Source organism: Salvelinus alpinus, chromosome 25, assembly GCF_045679555.1.
Source record: "Salvelinus alpinus chromosome 25, SLU_Salpinus.1, whole genome shotgun sequence".
Taxonomy (NCBI): domain Eukaryota; kingdom Metazoa; phylum Chordata; class Actinopteri; order Salmoniformes; family Salmonidae; genus Salvelinus; species Salvelinus alpinus.
The window spans coordinates 2586842-2600869 of record NC_092110.1 but is presented as its reverse complement, the minus strand read 5'-3'; the positions used below and the strand labels follow the sequence as shown (position 1 = coordinate 2600869).

Here is a 14028-nt window from a genome sequence, read left to right as displayed (position 1 = left end):
CGGGGCGGTAGGCATGTTACCTTCACTTTCTTGAGAACAGGAACTATGGTGGTCTGCTTGAAACATGTAGGTATTACAGACTCGGTCATGGAGAGGTTGAAAATGTCAAGTGAAGACACTTGCCAGTTGGTCCACGCATGCTCTGAGTACACGTCCTGGTAATCCGTCTGGCCCGAGGCCTTGTGAATGTTGACCTGTTTAAAGGTCTTGCTCACATCGGCTACGAAGAGCGTGATCACACAGTCATCCAGAACAGCTGGTGCTCTCATGCATGCTTCAGTGTTGCTTGCCTCGAAGCGAGCATAAAGAGGCATTTAGCCCATTTGGTAGGCTCGCGTCACTAGGCAGCTCGCGGCTGGGTTTCCCTTTGTAGTCTGTAATAGTTTGCAAGCCCTGCCACATCCGACGAGCGTCAGAGCCGGTGTAGTAGGATTCAATTTTAGTCCTGTATTGACGCTTTGCCTGTTTGATAGTTCGTCTGAGGGCATAACGTGATTTCTCATGAGTCCGGATTAGTGTCCCGCTCCTTGAAAGCGGCAGCTCTAGCCTTTAGCTCATTGCGGATGTTTCCTGTAATCCATGGCTTCTGGTTTGGATATGTACGTATGGTCACTGTGGGGATGACATCATTGATGCACTATTGACTGGAACATATTCCAGTCTGTCCTTGCAAAACAGTCCAGTAGGATAAAACCTTAACCTTGTAAATTTGACGTTTTGAGAAACGTGGAAAAACATCTTATTCTGCAGTGAGACTGTGTTTTTGTGTGTGTTTGTGAATGTGTATGTTTGTGAAAGTGCGCAAGTGTGAGTAATGTACGTATGTGTATGTGTGTATGTGTTTAAAAGTGGTCATTGCTCTGAGCTATAGCCTATCTCTCTGTCCTGCTCAGATAAGGAGAGTGGATAAAAGACAAGCCGTGCATTCAGCAAATTACTACCTCTTCCACTTCGGCTGCACAGCCAATGACCTTCGGCCTCTAGCTCACCCCTCTCCCCCGGTCCCTCTCCTCCCTCCCCCTCCCTTATCTCACTCCTTCCCTCCCTGCCTTTGTGGAGGGCTAGGAAAGCTCCAGTCTGTTGTTGTTGCTCAGACAAAGACACCGTAGCAGCTCTTTTGATTCAAACACAAACACAGACGGCGTGAGTGAGTACATGCAAGGTGTTGAGAGAGAGAGAGGCAAGAAGAGTGGAAGATCAAGACGATAAAAACAAAGTGAACTCCTCTCTTCCCTTCTGTTTGTTTCCCCCGTTTAAACACGTGACGTCATCCCAGGGTGCTTTTACGGAGAGTTACTGGTGTGTGTTTGTGTCAGGCCGCTGGCCCTGCACCAATCGAACGAGCCAAGGGTCGGCACTCGTCAGACAGGTTACTGGGGCAAGACATGTGACACCTACTCAAGGGGCAGTTACAGAAAAGCACACACACTGGCTCCACCCTCCTCTGTCAGGTAAACATAGGGCAGATGAGTCAAGACTTGTCTGAGGTTGAAGCAGGTTTCACAGTGTATGTGTGCTTTCACTCAGTCACATTGCTTTGACGTCACAGGGTGTTTTGATGAGCTTGTTGTGGATGTACGCATGAGTGTTGATTTCCCAGCAGTAGAAATCAAATCAGGACGTGTTACCAGGACAGGTACTCAGAGCATGCGCGGACTAACTGGCAAGTGTCTTCACTGACATTTTGACCTCTCCCTGACCCAGTCTGTAATACCTACATGTTTCAAGCAGACCACGAACACCAAGGTAACCAGCCTAAATGACTACCGACCCGTAGCACTCACGTCTGTAGCCATGAAGTGCTTTGAAAGGCTGGTCATGGCTCACATCAACACCATCATCCCAGAAACCCTAGACCCACTCCAATTTGCATAACGCCCCAACAGATCCAGAGTGTATATGAGCAAGGAAAGAAGCCCAAACTCACGTCCAGGTAGGGACTGTTACAGTCTGACTTTTCACATGTTTTCTAAATGATGATAATAGGTACTGTAGTCAAGCTCTGGAAGTCTATCGGGTTTATAATGACTGCTGTAAAAGGACATTTACTGTACGTGTATCTTAAAGTACAGGGTGGATGTTTTTTCTCTGACTGACCGCAGTGGGTTAGTCATAGGAGTGAACTAGTGTGCCTCTCTCAACAGCTGAAAACAAACACATTTAGACCTGTGTGTGTGTGTGTGTGTGTGTCAGACCTGGGATAACTATAGTTCGATCGAGTTCAGGCTTAACTGAATGAACAACAGAGACAGAATGCAATGTGGAATTTTATTAAATAGTTTGGGGTATGGCCTTTGTCTCTGAGGAATGGTCCTCGGCGCCAGATACTGATGACAGGTAGCCCTTTGCTGGGCAGCTGGCATTGAACCCCCCCCCCACTAGGGGAAAGGCATTGGGGGGGAATGTGCATTATTGTGCCATGCTTATAGGTCAAAGGTAAATAGGTGAATAACATCCCGCGCATGGCTAATAGGAAGAGGAGAAGAACGAGACACTGAGCTGAGGATGATACATTTGTATTCATTCCCACTATGCCCGTAGTATAGGAAACAGAATGAATTATGTTATGCTGCTTGATAAAGTTAAATGAGCATTCAGACCAGCCTTCCTGTTTGAACTTTCATAAACAACATTTTTAACTATGCTTTGTGGAAAGTAACTACTTTGGAGGTGATTACAACTATTCCACCCAAAAAATGTAACCTTTTAAAACTATTTCAATACAAATCTCAAAAAGTAACTACTTTTGTAAACTATTTGAACACAGATATGAGAAAGCAATTACTAAATGTCTATTGCCACAGCTGTACATAATCAAGTCAAATCAATTAACCAATGATATTTTATTGATAAGTATAAATAAGTTGTGACGCTCAACCACTGTAGGACTCTTTCAACACGCCACTGAAAAGATCGAACGCTGCAATGAAATGAATGATACCTGAATATACTGTAAGAGTAATTCAAAGCCATTTGCACAAATTGCTAACAGCAAGTTGGATGCTTAGCAAAAACAACTTTGAACCTCTTTGTCCATCTGAGGGTAAGTGTCCTTGTTTCAAACACACACTATACCATCTTTAAAGGGATGGTTTGCTCAGAATACAAACTAACATGATTTTCATCTTACCTTTTCTGTAGTTGATTCAAGGCGGCAGTTTTCGGATATGTAGTTTCCTTTCAACACTTAATAGCCATGTTTTGTTAGTGCTAGCATTCTCAGTAACACTTAACATTACACTGTTCTTGTGCCTGTGTAATTGGAGCATCATTTTATTTGCATGTTACATAATACCGTGCTAATTGCATTTTAATTGCATAGCAATGAGCTGAGAGTTTTTGTAACTATTCCTCTTGTGTACAGTAGTGACTGTGATTTATTCCACTTATATAATAACTCCATTATTATTGATGGAAAGATCCCATGATCCCAAGAATAGAGGTGTTAACGCCGGTGTCCTGGCTAAATTCCCAGTCTAGCCCTCGTACCATCATTGCCACCTAATGATCCCCAGCTTCCAAATTGGCTAATTTATCCACCTTCATCTCCCCTGTAACTATTTCCCAGGTCGTTGTTGTAAATGACAATGTGTTCTCAGTCAACTTACCTGGTAAAATAAGGGTAAAATAAAACATTTAAATAAATATCATGCAATTATATAGCAATTTCCAAAGTTTTATGTAACAACAATGTTGCTATCATAATAAGCAAACTACATATGTAAAAGAACTTCATGTCAAGTCTTACTGTGTTACCTTATGTCTCACTCATTATGAAAATATATTTGTTAGTCATTTCGAAGCTGAAAAGTGCTCTACTCTAATGTTGAGGTGATGTCCCTCGTGTATTTAATTCTTGGCTACAGGCTATATTAAAATTCATATCTAAGAGCCCTCCAAACCATATGCTTATGATCATATTTTTAGACCAATTCAACTAATTGTTGTAGTTTTTGGTTCTTCATCAAATACAGTTGAAGTCGGAAGTTTACATAAAACTTAGGTTGGGGTCATTAAAACTCATTTTTCAACCACTCCACAAATTTCTTGTTAACAAACTATAGTTTTGGCAAGTCGGTTAGGACATCTACTTGTGCATGACACAAGTCATTTTTCCTACAATTGTTTACAGACAGATTATATCACTTATAATTAACTGTATCACAGTTCCAGTGGGTCAGAAGTTTACATACACGAAGTTGACTGTGCCTTTAAACAGCTTGGAAAATTCCAGAAAAGGATGTCATAGTTTTAAAAGCTTCTGATAGGCTAATTGACATCATTTGAGTCAATTGGAGGTGTACCTGTGGATATATTTCAAGGTCTAACTTCAAGCTCAGTGCCTCTTTGCTTGACATCATGGGAAAATCAAAAGAAATCAGCCAAGACCTCAGAAAAAATGTGTAGACCTCCACAAGTCTGGTTCATCCTTGGGAGCAATTTCCAAACGCCTGAAGGTACCACGTTCATCTGTACAAATAATAGTACGCAAGTATAAACACCATGGGAGCACGCAGCCGTCATATCGCTCAGGAAGAAGACGCGTTCTGTCTCCTAGAGATGAACGTACTTTGGTGTGAAAAATCAATCCCAGAACAACAGCAAAGGACCTTGTGAAGATGCTGGAGGAAACAGGTACAAACGTATCTATATCCACAGTAAAACAGTAAAAAGTCCAAGTCCTATATCAACATAACCTGAAAGGACGCTCAGCAAGGAAGAAGCAACTGCTCCAAAACCGCCATAAATGTCACGGCCGTGAAAAGAAGAGGACCAAGGTGCAGCGTGGTTAGCGTACATTTTCTCTTTATTTGGAAAAAAACGCAGAACAAAACAACAAACACTACAAAAACACACCGTGAAGCTCAAAGGCTATGTGCCGTAAACAAAGTAAACTTCCCACAAAGACAGGTGGAAAAAAGGGCTACCTAAAGTATGGTTCTCAATCAGAGACAACGATAGACAGCTGCCTCTGATCGAGAACCACACCCGGCCAAACACAAAGAAATACACAACATAGAACATAGAATACCCACCCCAACTCACGCCCTGACCAAACCAAAATAGAGACATAAAAAGGATCTCTAAGGTCAGGGCGTGACAATAAAAAGCCAGACTATGGTTTGCATCTGCACATGGGGACAAAGATCATACTTTTTGGAGAAATGTCCTCTGGTCTGATGAAACAAAAATAGAACTGTTTGGCCATAATGACCATCGTTATGTTTGGAGGAAAAAGGGGGAGGTTGCAAGCCGAAGAACACCATCCCAACCGTGAAGCACGGGGGTGGCAGCATCATGTTGTGGGGGTGTTTTGCTGCAGGAGGGACTGGTGCACTTCACAAAATAGATGGCATCATGAGAAGCAAAATAATGTGGATATATTGAAGCAATATCTCAAGACATCAGTCAGGAAGTTAAAGCTTGGTCGCAAATGGGTATTCCAAATGGACAATGACCCCAAGCATACTTCCAAAGTTGTGGCAAAATGGCTTAAGGACAACAAAGTCAAGGTATTGGAGTGGCCATCACAAAGCCCTGACCTCAATCCTATAGAAAATGTGTGGGCAGAACTGAAAAAGCGTGTGCGAGCAAGGAGGCCAACAAACCTGACTCAGTTACACCAGCTCTGTCAGGAAGAATGGGCCAAAATTCACCCAATTTATTGTGGGAAGCTTGTGGAAGGCTACCTGAAACATTTGACCCAAGGTAAACAATTTAAAGGCAATGCTACCAAATACTAATTGAGTGTGTGTAAACTTCTGACCCACTGAGAATGTGATGAAAGAAATAAAAGTTGAAATAAATCATTCTCTCTACTATTATTCTGACATTTCACATTCTTAAAATAAAGTGGTGATCCTAACTGACATAAGACAGTTAATTTTTACTCGGATTAAATGTCAGGAATTGTGAAAAACTGAGTTTAATGTATTTGGCTTAGGTGTATGTAAACTTCCGTATTCAACTCTATTTGGCAGCCATTTATTGTATTTGAATATCAAAAAAATTGTTGCCTTTTAGTTGAAACTATATGAACTGTATTTGACTACTGTACGTCTAGTTTAAAAAAAAAAGTTGGTATTTTCATATAAACTACAAAATACAACTCTTTTCTGCCCAGGTCTGGTGTGTAGAGTATGTTTTATGTCAAAGGGGAAACTAAAAAGGTACACACAGTGCTGGTTGTTCTTGTCAATGCAAAACAGACATCGCTTGAATACATTAGAAGTTCTGGTAGTAGTATTTCTGAGTTGTCTTTACTAATTCTCTAGAACAGCTCCAAAGCCTCCAACGAGCTTCAGAAGTTTGCATTGATTGATGTCGTGTTTTATTAATTAGGGGTTAAAGGTAAACTCAGCAAAATGACGTTGCATGAGCAGCACCGCAGATATTGCGATGAGCAAGATTCAAAGAGTATCTGAGCACGTGCATATGGGTTCACTTCACGCTCTTACAACTTGGTAGCCACTGGACCAAAACTGCAGAGAAGTTTAGCCTCGCACTCCAACGCTCTTAGTAGTTGCGGAAATTGACCCACTATGCTGTTTACTTTGAGCATCTATGTTGTATCCTGACTCTATCTTTAAGACAAAATAGAGAATAGAGTAATAAAGCATCGTAAAAAAAACATATTTCCAATGTGGCCCTCATGTTTGTTTGTGTGTGTGCGTGTGTTATATACAAACGTGTACATGTACTTCTGAAGTACTATCAGTAGCTGAGTTGAGTATTTATTTACTACTGGCATGAATAGCCTCCTTACACCCCCCCCCCACACACACACACACTTATAATTAGTCATGCGGTTGAGTGTGTGTGTGTGTGTGTTGAGGTGACAGTTTGGCAGTTGGTTGGGGGTATGAGAGGGGCAGGCTTGGTCTATTCAGAGGGGATTGGTCCTTTGTATTTGGCTAGGGGCCCTGGCCTGACCTGCAGGAGAGTGGTCTGCCATACTCAAAGAGACACAGAATGGAGGGAGAGAGAGAGAGAAAGGGCGAGAGAAAGAGAGAGAGAAGGGGAGAGAGAGAGGTCATGTACTTTAGGTCATGTACTTTAGTTTAGTTTGCTCTCCCTTTAATGTTTTTGGGGGGATTGAGTCGAAAATTAGTGACGGAGTTATTTCTTGTGTAAACTGTTGGAGGTGCGTGTGTGTGCGGATGAGTTGAGTGTGAAGGAGTGTGTGTGCAAATGTAAACAAGTGAGATGAGGAGTGTGGTTGATTAGGAATGTTCTAATGACTTCCCCCGCCGTCACGCTTCTTGATCTAATAACAATCACGTGTCACTATTTCAACCTAAATTACCCACAGGTCTAGTATCAGCTAGTCCTTCTCAAATCCTAACCTTCACTTCATTAGGCGGTAAAACTCCAAACTGACTTTAGGTCAGTTGGACCTGAGCTGCAACAAGCTCTCAGTCTCACGTCAGAATTAGAAGTTCACCCATGTTTCTCAAACTTCAAATGTCAATGTTGTTCCAAACGTTACATTTGGAAGTGTTTTAAGGTTAAGTTTAGGCATTAGCTCTGAATTATTAAGGTCAGGGTTAAGTTTAGGCATTCATTCCAAAATCTTAAGGGTAGGCATTAACTCCGAATGGTTAAGGTAAGGGTTCAAGTTTGGGATAAGCTTAGAACAAAAATCGCAAAAACTTTTTTGCACTGGATTCAAACATGCAACCTTTTGCAAGTGAAGGGAACAGTGTTCACTGTTGCCCCTAGTGGCCGGGTTTCCACATCATCCCAAAGTCCTCAGACATGGATAGAGGTCTAATACTGACTTGTATCACAGGTGACCTGGCTGCTGAACACATAGACCTACAGTATGAGTGAGGAGATGGTTATAGCCTACTGGTATGAATGGTGAAAATGTCAGTATTTAATAACCTCCTATTATAAAATAAACCCTGTCTTAATTTAAGTCACTTTTAGACTGATTGAAAATGCTAAATGTAATAACTGAATGAGCCTATTGTTATATTACAGCGTTACATAATGTGTTTTCTTTGGCAAAAACAAATGAAAGGCACTCTCGATTTGCAAAAATTTGTTTATTAAAATGATCCAGGGGGCATGACTCCCACGGCACATTTTAACATGGTCTCCACCTCCTCTCCAAAACAAATGTTGATGTATTTGTACAGCTGCTATTTGTGCCCTAAAACACAGTCGACTTCATTATGTTCACTTCTTTACTTTCAAGCTCAACACCACGTTTTTTGTGTGTGTGTGTGTGCACTGCCAGCCCCAAGCTTTGCCACGCCGTCATGTGTGGACTTCTAATTTGCTGACGAGCGACTCTGTTCTCCTCTCTTCACTTGCATGAGCCGACGAAACACACGCTCTCTCTCACACACACATACCGTATGCATTGGGGACGGGAAAGAGCTCAAATAACCGCCGAGGACTATGATTTCTGACGGGACTTGGTTCGATTTATCTCTGTAAACCTCGGTGTTTGATTCTGGGTGAGGATTACAATGCAGGGTTGTAAAGTAATTTACGCAGAGGCGGTTGTTCCAAAGACGTGTTCTATCTATGCCTCGCAATTCGTATATCGTCAGGTTGCCCAATGAGAGAAAACAGCTTGGAATCATCGTCGGGAATCGGACATTAATTTTGCTGTTACAGTGTGTTTTTGGTGGAATCATTGTGGGATGGATGATTCGAGTTGGCGAGTTAATATTTTACTGACCAATTAAATATCGCTTAGTCTACGTAGGCTATCAATCACAGTCGTCGGGTACATTTGTCAAAATACCCTACACCTAATCTACTTTTATAAAACAACGAATAGTATAAATGTACACTATATTGTAGCTTATTTACTATAGGGATGACAGTAGGCTAGGGCTATAGCGTTGGCTACGGCCTATCGTTCTCCCAAAGACCCCCCCCGTTATTTTCTATCGTTATAGGCTTTTTAGAACGGTGCTTTGAAGCATTTGTATGACACAAGGTCGCAGCATGCTATGCTCGGCTCCCACGGTTGCTTTTGAACTTTTTAAACTATAGTCTAAGCTCTACGGTCAACGTTTAACAGTTAAATGCCGTAGCGTATTCTTAGTTCAAATGTAGACTTGCGTACACCAAGATACGCAATGAATAGACTGCCAAATGATTTACTTCTGTGCGCCTGTCATGTTAGCCAACTGGTTTAGATGGACCGTTGACATAGGCTACCTGTAAGGTTTTGCTGTGAACTACTGTATGGCATCAATGACATGACTTCGCTGCACTCACCTGTGCGCAGTCAGGAGAAAGGCGAGAGATTTAGAAATACATTTTTTTTTATATGAGAGACAGTCTTTGGAAAAGGGTGATGTTCTCTCCGGGTTGTGGTAGATAGACAATTCTGATAATTAGCTGCCCCCAAACCGAGCGCCCTGTTGTCAAGGCAACCCCACACAATGAAATTACCTCGACTGTCTGTCAGCTGCTGTAACATCATTTATTTTCCGCGTAGAAGAGGCTCCTGGGATTGCTCTTCCAACAGTTCCAAATTGGAAACAGTTGTCCTCATCACTTCTCTCATGTGCCATACTAGTCTATGACTAATGAGTTAGTGAGTAAGCTATATCGTTTTTTTTTCTTCACATCTGAAAGTGATTAAGAGTGCAATAAGCATAGGGTGCAATATGTGAGAATGCTACCTGAATGATTACATTGAATTTGTAGTGCAGTGTAGGCCTATCTGATTATCAATGTTCTTACGTGGGACATGTCATCCCCAAAAGAGTCGACATTCCCGCAGCGCCTAGCCTAGTTCAATACACGACGAGCGTGGTGTGTTGGTGTGCAGCTCAACCGCTGTCTTTTGAAACAATTTCAAGTGAAAACGGTATGGCGTTCAACCATTGGAACCGCAAGACGAACGCGTTTGCTTGCGTCTCTTATATAGCCTATTTTTAGGAAGAAGAAATCAGCTCGCTGTAATTAAAGGGAGCGCAGGGTCCAATCTGGGTGCTGCGTGTTTACCATGGCGTGTAACTGTTAAACCGGCCCGGGTTTCATCTGCCTCTGGTGGAGCATGACTAGTTTTATAACAGGGGAATGAGTGTTTTCTTTTTTCAGAGACTGCTGTGGTAAAACAAATCCTCAGATACCGGCGGATTAAGCCATATAAACATGACTGTTACCTCAATTAAATACGCAGTGGTGAGAACGAGAGGGAAAGGGAGAGAGAGAGAGAGAGAGAGAGAGGGACAGACAGTATAGGGAATTTGAGAAGGGAAGAACGAAAGGAGGGGAGAAAGAGTGAGGGAAAAGAGAGAATGTGAGTGGCGAGAGAGTCACTCACTCACTTGATGTACAGTGTTTAGTGACAGCTGTGGGTAAATCAATCATAGAGACATAGGATTTGAAAGGTTGTCTGGTTATTTGAAGGTTAGGGCTACAATGGCCTGGTTATGTGAAGGTTGCAGTTTAGTTGTATGACGGTTATGACCTGTGTGTGTGTGTGTCATAGAGAAAGGCATCTGCAGTACTTGACTGCATGGTGGGTGTCTGTTTTCCACAGACCTCACTGCCTGAAATACTCTGCATACCTCCACTGACAGAGACAGAGAGAGAAAGACAGAGAGATGGGGTTGGGGAACAGAGAGCGGTCATGGACTTAAGGTTACTTTTCAGTATAGGACGGTAGTGTGTAAAGTGTGTCAGTGTGAGTGTGTGGGATAAATGTGGAGTGTTTAGAAGAGTCAGGTTACATGAGGTATGTGTGTGTAACGTTGTGTTCTCCAGCTAGTTTTGTGCTGTTGTGATAGAATGATAATGACAACGATTATAACAATAGTAACACAAACATATTTTTTCCCTCCATTACCGGACTGTCTAACACTAACCCCCTCTCTCTGTCCTCCAGGAGTCTAGGTGGTGGTGTCCATGGGTCCCGTCATGCCCCCCAGTAAGAAGCCTGAGGTGTCTGGCATCAGTGTAGCCAGCGCCAGCATGTCCCACCTCTACCAGACCGGCTCGCTGTCCCGCGCCCTGCAGGAGGCTGAGGAACTTGACCTGGTCCTCCCTGTCCACCTGGCCCTCCCCTTGGCACCCCTCCCCGGTGGGGCCGCCAAACCAGAGAAAGGCACCGCCACCCCGGGTATGGAGGACGAGGAGTTGACCAACCTCAACTGGCTCCACGAGAGCAAGAACCTGCTCAACAGCTTCGGAGACCCCGTGCTGCGCAGCGTCAGCCCCGTGGGCGGCGAGGGGGGCGGTACCCGCGACGGGGACCATGACGACACCCCGCCGTCGCCGTCGATGGTGGGCGGGGACCTTCCATACGACGCCCAGCGTAACCCCACCTGTAAGCCGCCCTATTCATTCAGCTGTCTGATTTTCATGGCGATTGAGGACGCTCCGTCCAAGAGGCTACCCGTGAAGGAGATATACAACTGGATCCTGGAACACTTCCCCTACTTCGCTAACGCTCCCACAGGCTGGAAGAACTCTGTCAGGCACAACCTGTCCCTCAATAAGTGCTTCAAGAAGGTGGACAAGGACAGGAGCCAGGTAAGAAGTAGGAGGAGGAGGAGGAGCACACACAGAAATTCATGTAGCACGCGCGCGCACACACACGTGCACAAATGCATACATACACATTCACATGATTCATGCACATACAGTTGAAGTCGGAAGTTTACATACACCTTAGCCAAATACATTTAAACTCAGTTTTTCACAATTCCTGACATTTAATCCTTGTAAAAAATTCCCTGTCTTAGGTCAGTTAGGATCACCACTTTATTTGAAGAATGTGAAATGTCAGAATAGTAGTACAGAGAATGATTTATTTCAGCTTTTATTTCTTTCATCACATTCCCAGTGGGTCAGAAGTTTACATACACTCAATTTGTATTTGGTAGCATTGCCTTTACATTTTTTAACTTGGGTCAAATGTTTCGGGTAGCCTTCCACAAGCTTCCCACAATAAGTTGGGTGAATTTTGGCCCATTCCTCTGACAGAGCTGGTGTAACTGAGTCAGGTTTGTAGGCCTCCTTGCTCGCACACGCTTTTTCAGTTTTGCCCACACATTTTCTATAGGATTAAGGTCAGGCCACTCCAATACCTTGACTTTGTTGTCCTTAAGCCATTTTGCCACAACTTTGGAAGTATGCTTGGGGTCATTGTCTAATTGGAAGACTCATTTGCGACCAAGTTTTAACTTCCTGACTGATGTCTTGAGATGTTGCCTCAATATATCCACATAATTTTGCTTCCTCATGATGCCATCTATTTTGTGAAGTGCACCAGTCCCTCCTGCAGCAAAGCACCCCCACAACATGATGCTGCCACCCCCGTGCTTCCCGGTTGGAATGGTGTTCTTTGGCTTGCAAACCTCCCCCTTTTTCCTCCAAACATAACGATGGTCATTATGGCCAAACAGTTCTATTTTTGTTTCATCAGACCAGAGGACATTTCTCCAAAAAGTATGATCTTTGTCCCCATGTGGTTTTGGAGCAGTGGCTTCTTCCTTGCTGAGCGGCCTTTCAGGTTATGTCGATATAGGACTCGTTTTACTGTGGATATAGATACGTTTGTACCTGTTTCCTCCAGCATCTTCACAAGGTCCTTTGCTGTTGTTCTGGGATTGATTTGCACTTTTCACACCAAAGTACGTTAATCTCTAGGAGACAGAATGCTTCTCCTTCCTGAGCAGTATGACGGCTGCGTGGTCCCATGGTGTTTATACTTGCATACTATTATTTGTACAGATGAACGTGGTACCTTCAGGCGTTTGGAAATTGCTCCCAAGGATGAACCAGACTTGTGGAGGTCCACCATTTCTTTTCTGAGGTCATGGCTGATTTCTTTTGATTTTCCCATGATGTCAAGCAAAGAGGCACTGAGTTTGAAGGTAGGCCTTGAAATACATCCACAGGTACACCTCCAATTGACTCAAATGATGTCAATTAGCCTATGAGAAGCTTCTAAAGCCATGCCTTAATTTTCTGGAATTTTCCAAGCTGTTTAAAGGCACAGTCAACTTAGTGTATGTAATCTTCTGACCCACTAGAATTGTAATACAGTGAATTATAAGTGAAATAATCTGTCTGTAAACAATTTTTGGAAAAATTACTTGTGTCATGCACAAAGTAAATGTCCTAACCGACTTGACAAAACTATAGTTTGTTAACAAGAAATTTGTGGAGTGGTTGAAAAATGAGTTTTAATGACTCCAATCTAAGTGTATGTAAACTTCCGACTTCAGCTGTATGCACTAGAGGTTGACAGGGGAACAGGACTCCCGCGGGATTCTGGCAGGAATGGGAGTGAAGTTTTAGAATCAAGTTCGGGACAGGATCAACAGTACACAGGAAGGCAGTACAGGAATAGTTATAAACAGAGTTTTTTGGGGCAAAAATATGTAATGTGTGAAGCATTTAATAAAATAGGCCTAATAACATTAAAAAAAAGGTAATTTCCCCCCTCCCTCCAGCAGCTCACTAATGCTCCTCGCTCCAGCTGTAGCCAGTCACTATAGGCTACCTCAGATGCCAATCTACTGTCAGTAGGCTAAATGATGAAGCCTTCAATTGAGCAATTGCCACGTCTTGTTGCAGCCAAGGACCCATCACTAACATTAACATTAGAGCCAAGGAAAGAGTGATGTTTTAGACATTTTATGGAGTTTTCTTTAACAATGAAGGAACCGAGTACAGGCTTGTAAAAATATAACCATTCTGCTGTTTAATCAAATAGGCTACCAATCGGATGGTGGGACAGGCGGCCGGAAGTGGCATAGCTGCTCTACTCCCAACAACTGTACAATCAAGCCCAATTGTTTGCGTTTTTAACTTAAACTGTGCCATCTGAGGTGAAGAGTGAAATAAAAATAGATTGACTTATACAGTACTACCGCTTAGTAAAAAATACGTAACAAAATGTTATTTTTGTTAATGTGTTGTACATGTTCATACAGTATGTGCGCAGTGCTCAGCTGCAGGCTGCTTTATGCCGGTGCTGTGCTGAGCAGACCATCCTGCTGGTGTCTAGGTCCTCATCCTCCAGCTTAATCTGTCTACATT

The 14028-nt window shown here is 43.0% G+C and overlaps 1 protein-coding gene across 2 annotated transcripts in view; it reads left to right on the top strand.

The window, feature by feature from the left end:
* The window catches only part of foxn3 (forkhead box N3), a 104064-nt gene that overhangs the window by 25595 nt on the left and 64441 nt on the right, over window positions 1-14028 (top strand). The window contains exons 1-2 of one of the 2 annotated variants that reach the window (XM_071365162.1): window positions 8331-8468; window positions 10865-11511. In XM_071365162.1, the coding sequence (XP_071221263.1) occupies window positions 10885-11511 (627 nt within the window). In that variant the 5' untranslated portion in view covers window positions 8331-8468; window positions 10865-10884. Of the gene's footprint in view, window positions 1-8330; window positions 8469-10864; window positions 11512-14028 lie in introns of those variants that run through there. The other variant, XM_071365161.1, reaches the window with a different exon arrangement.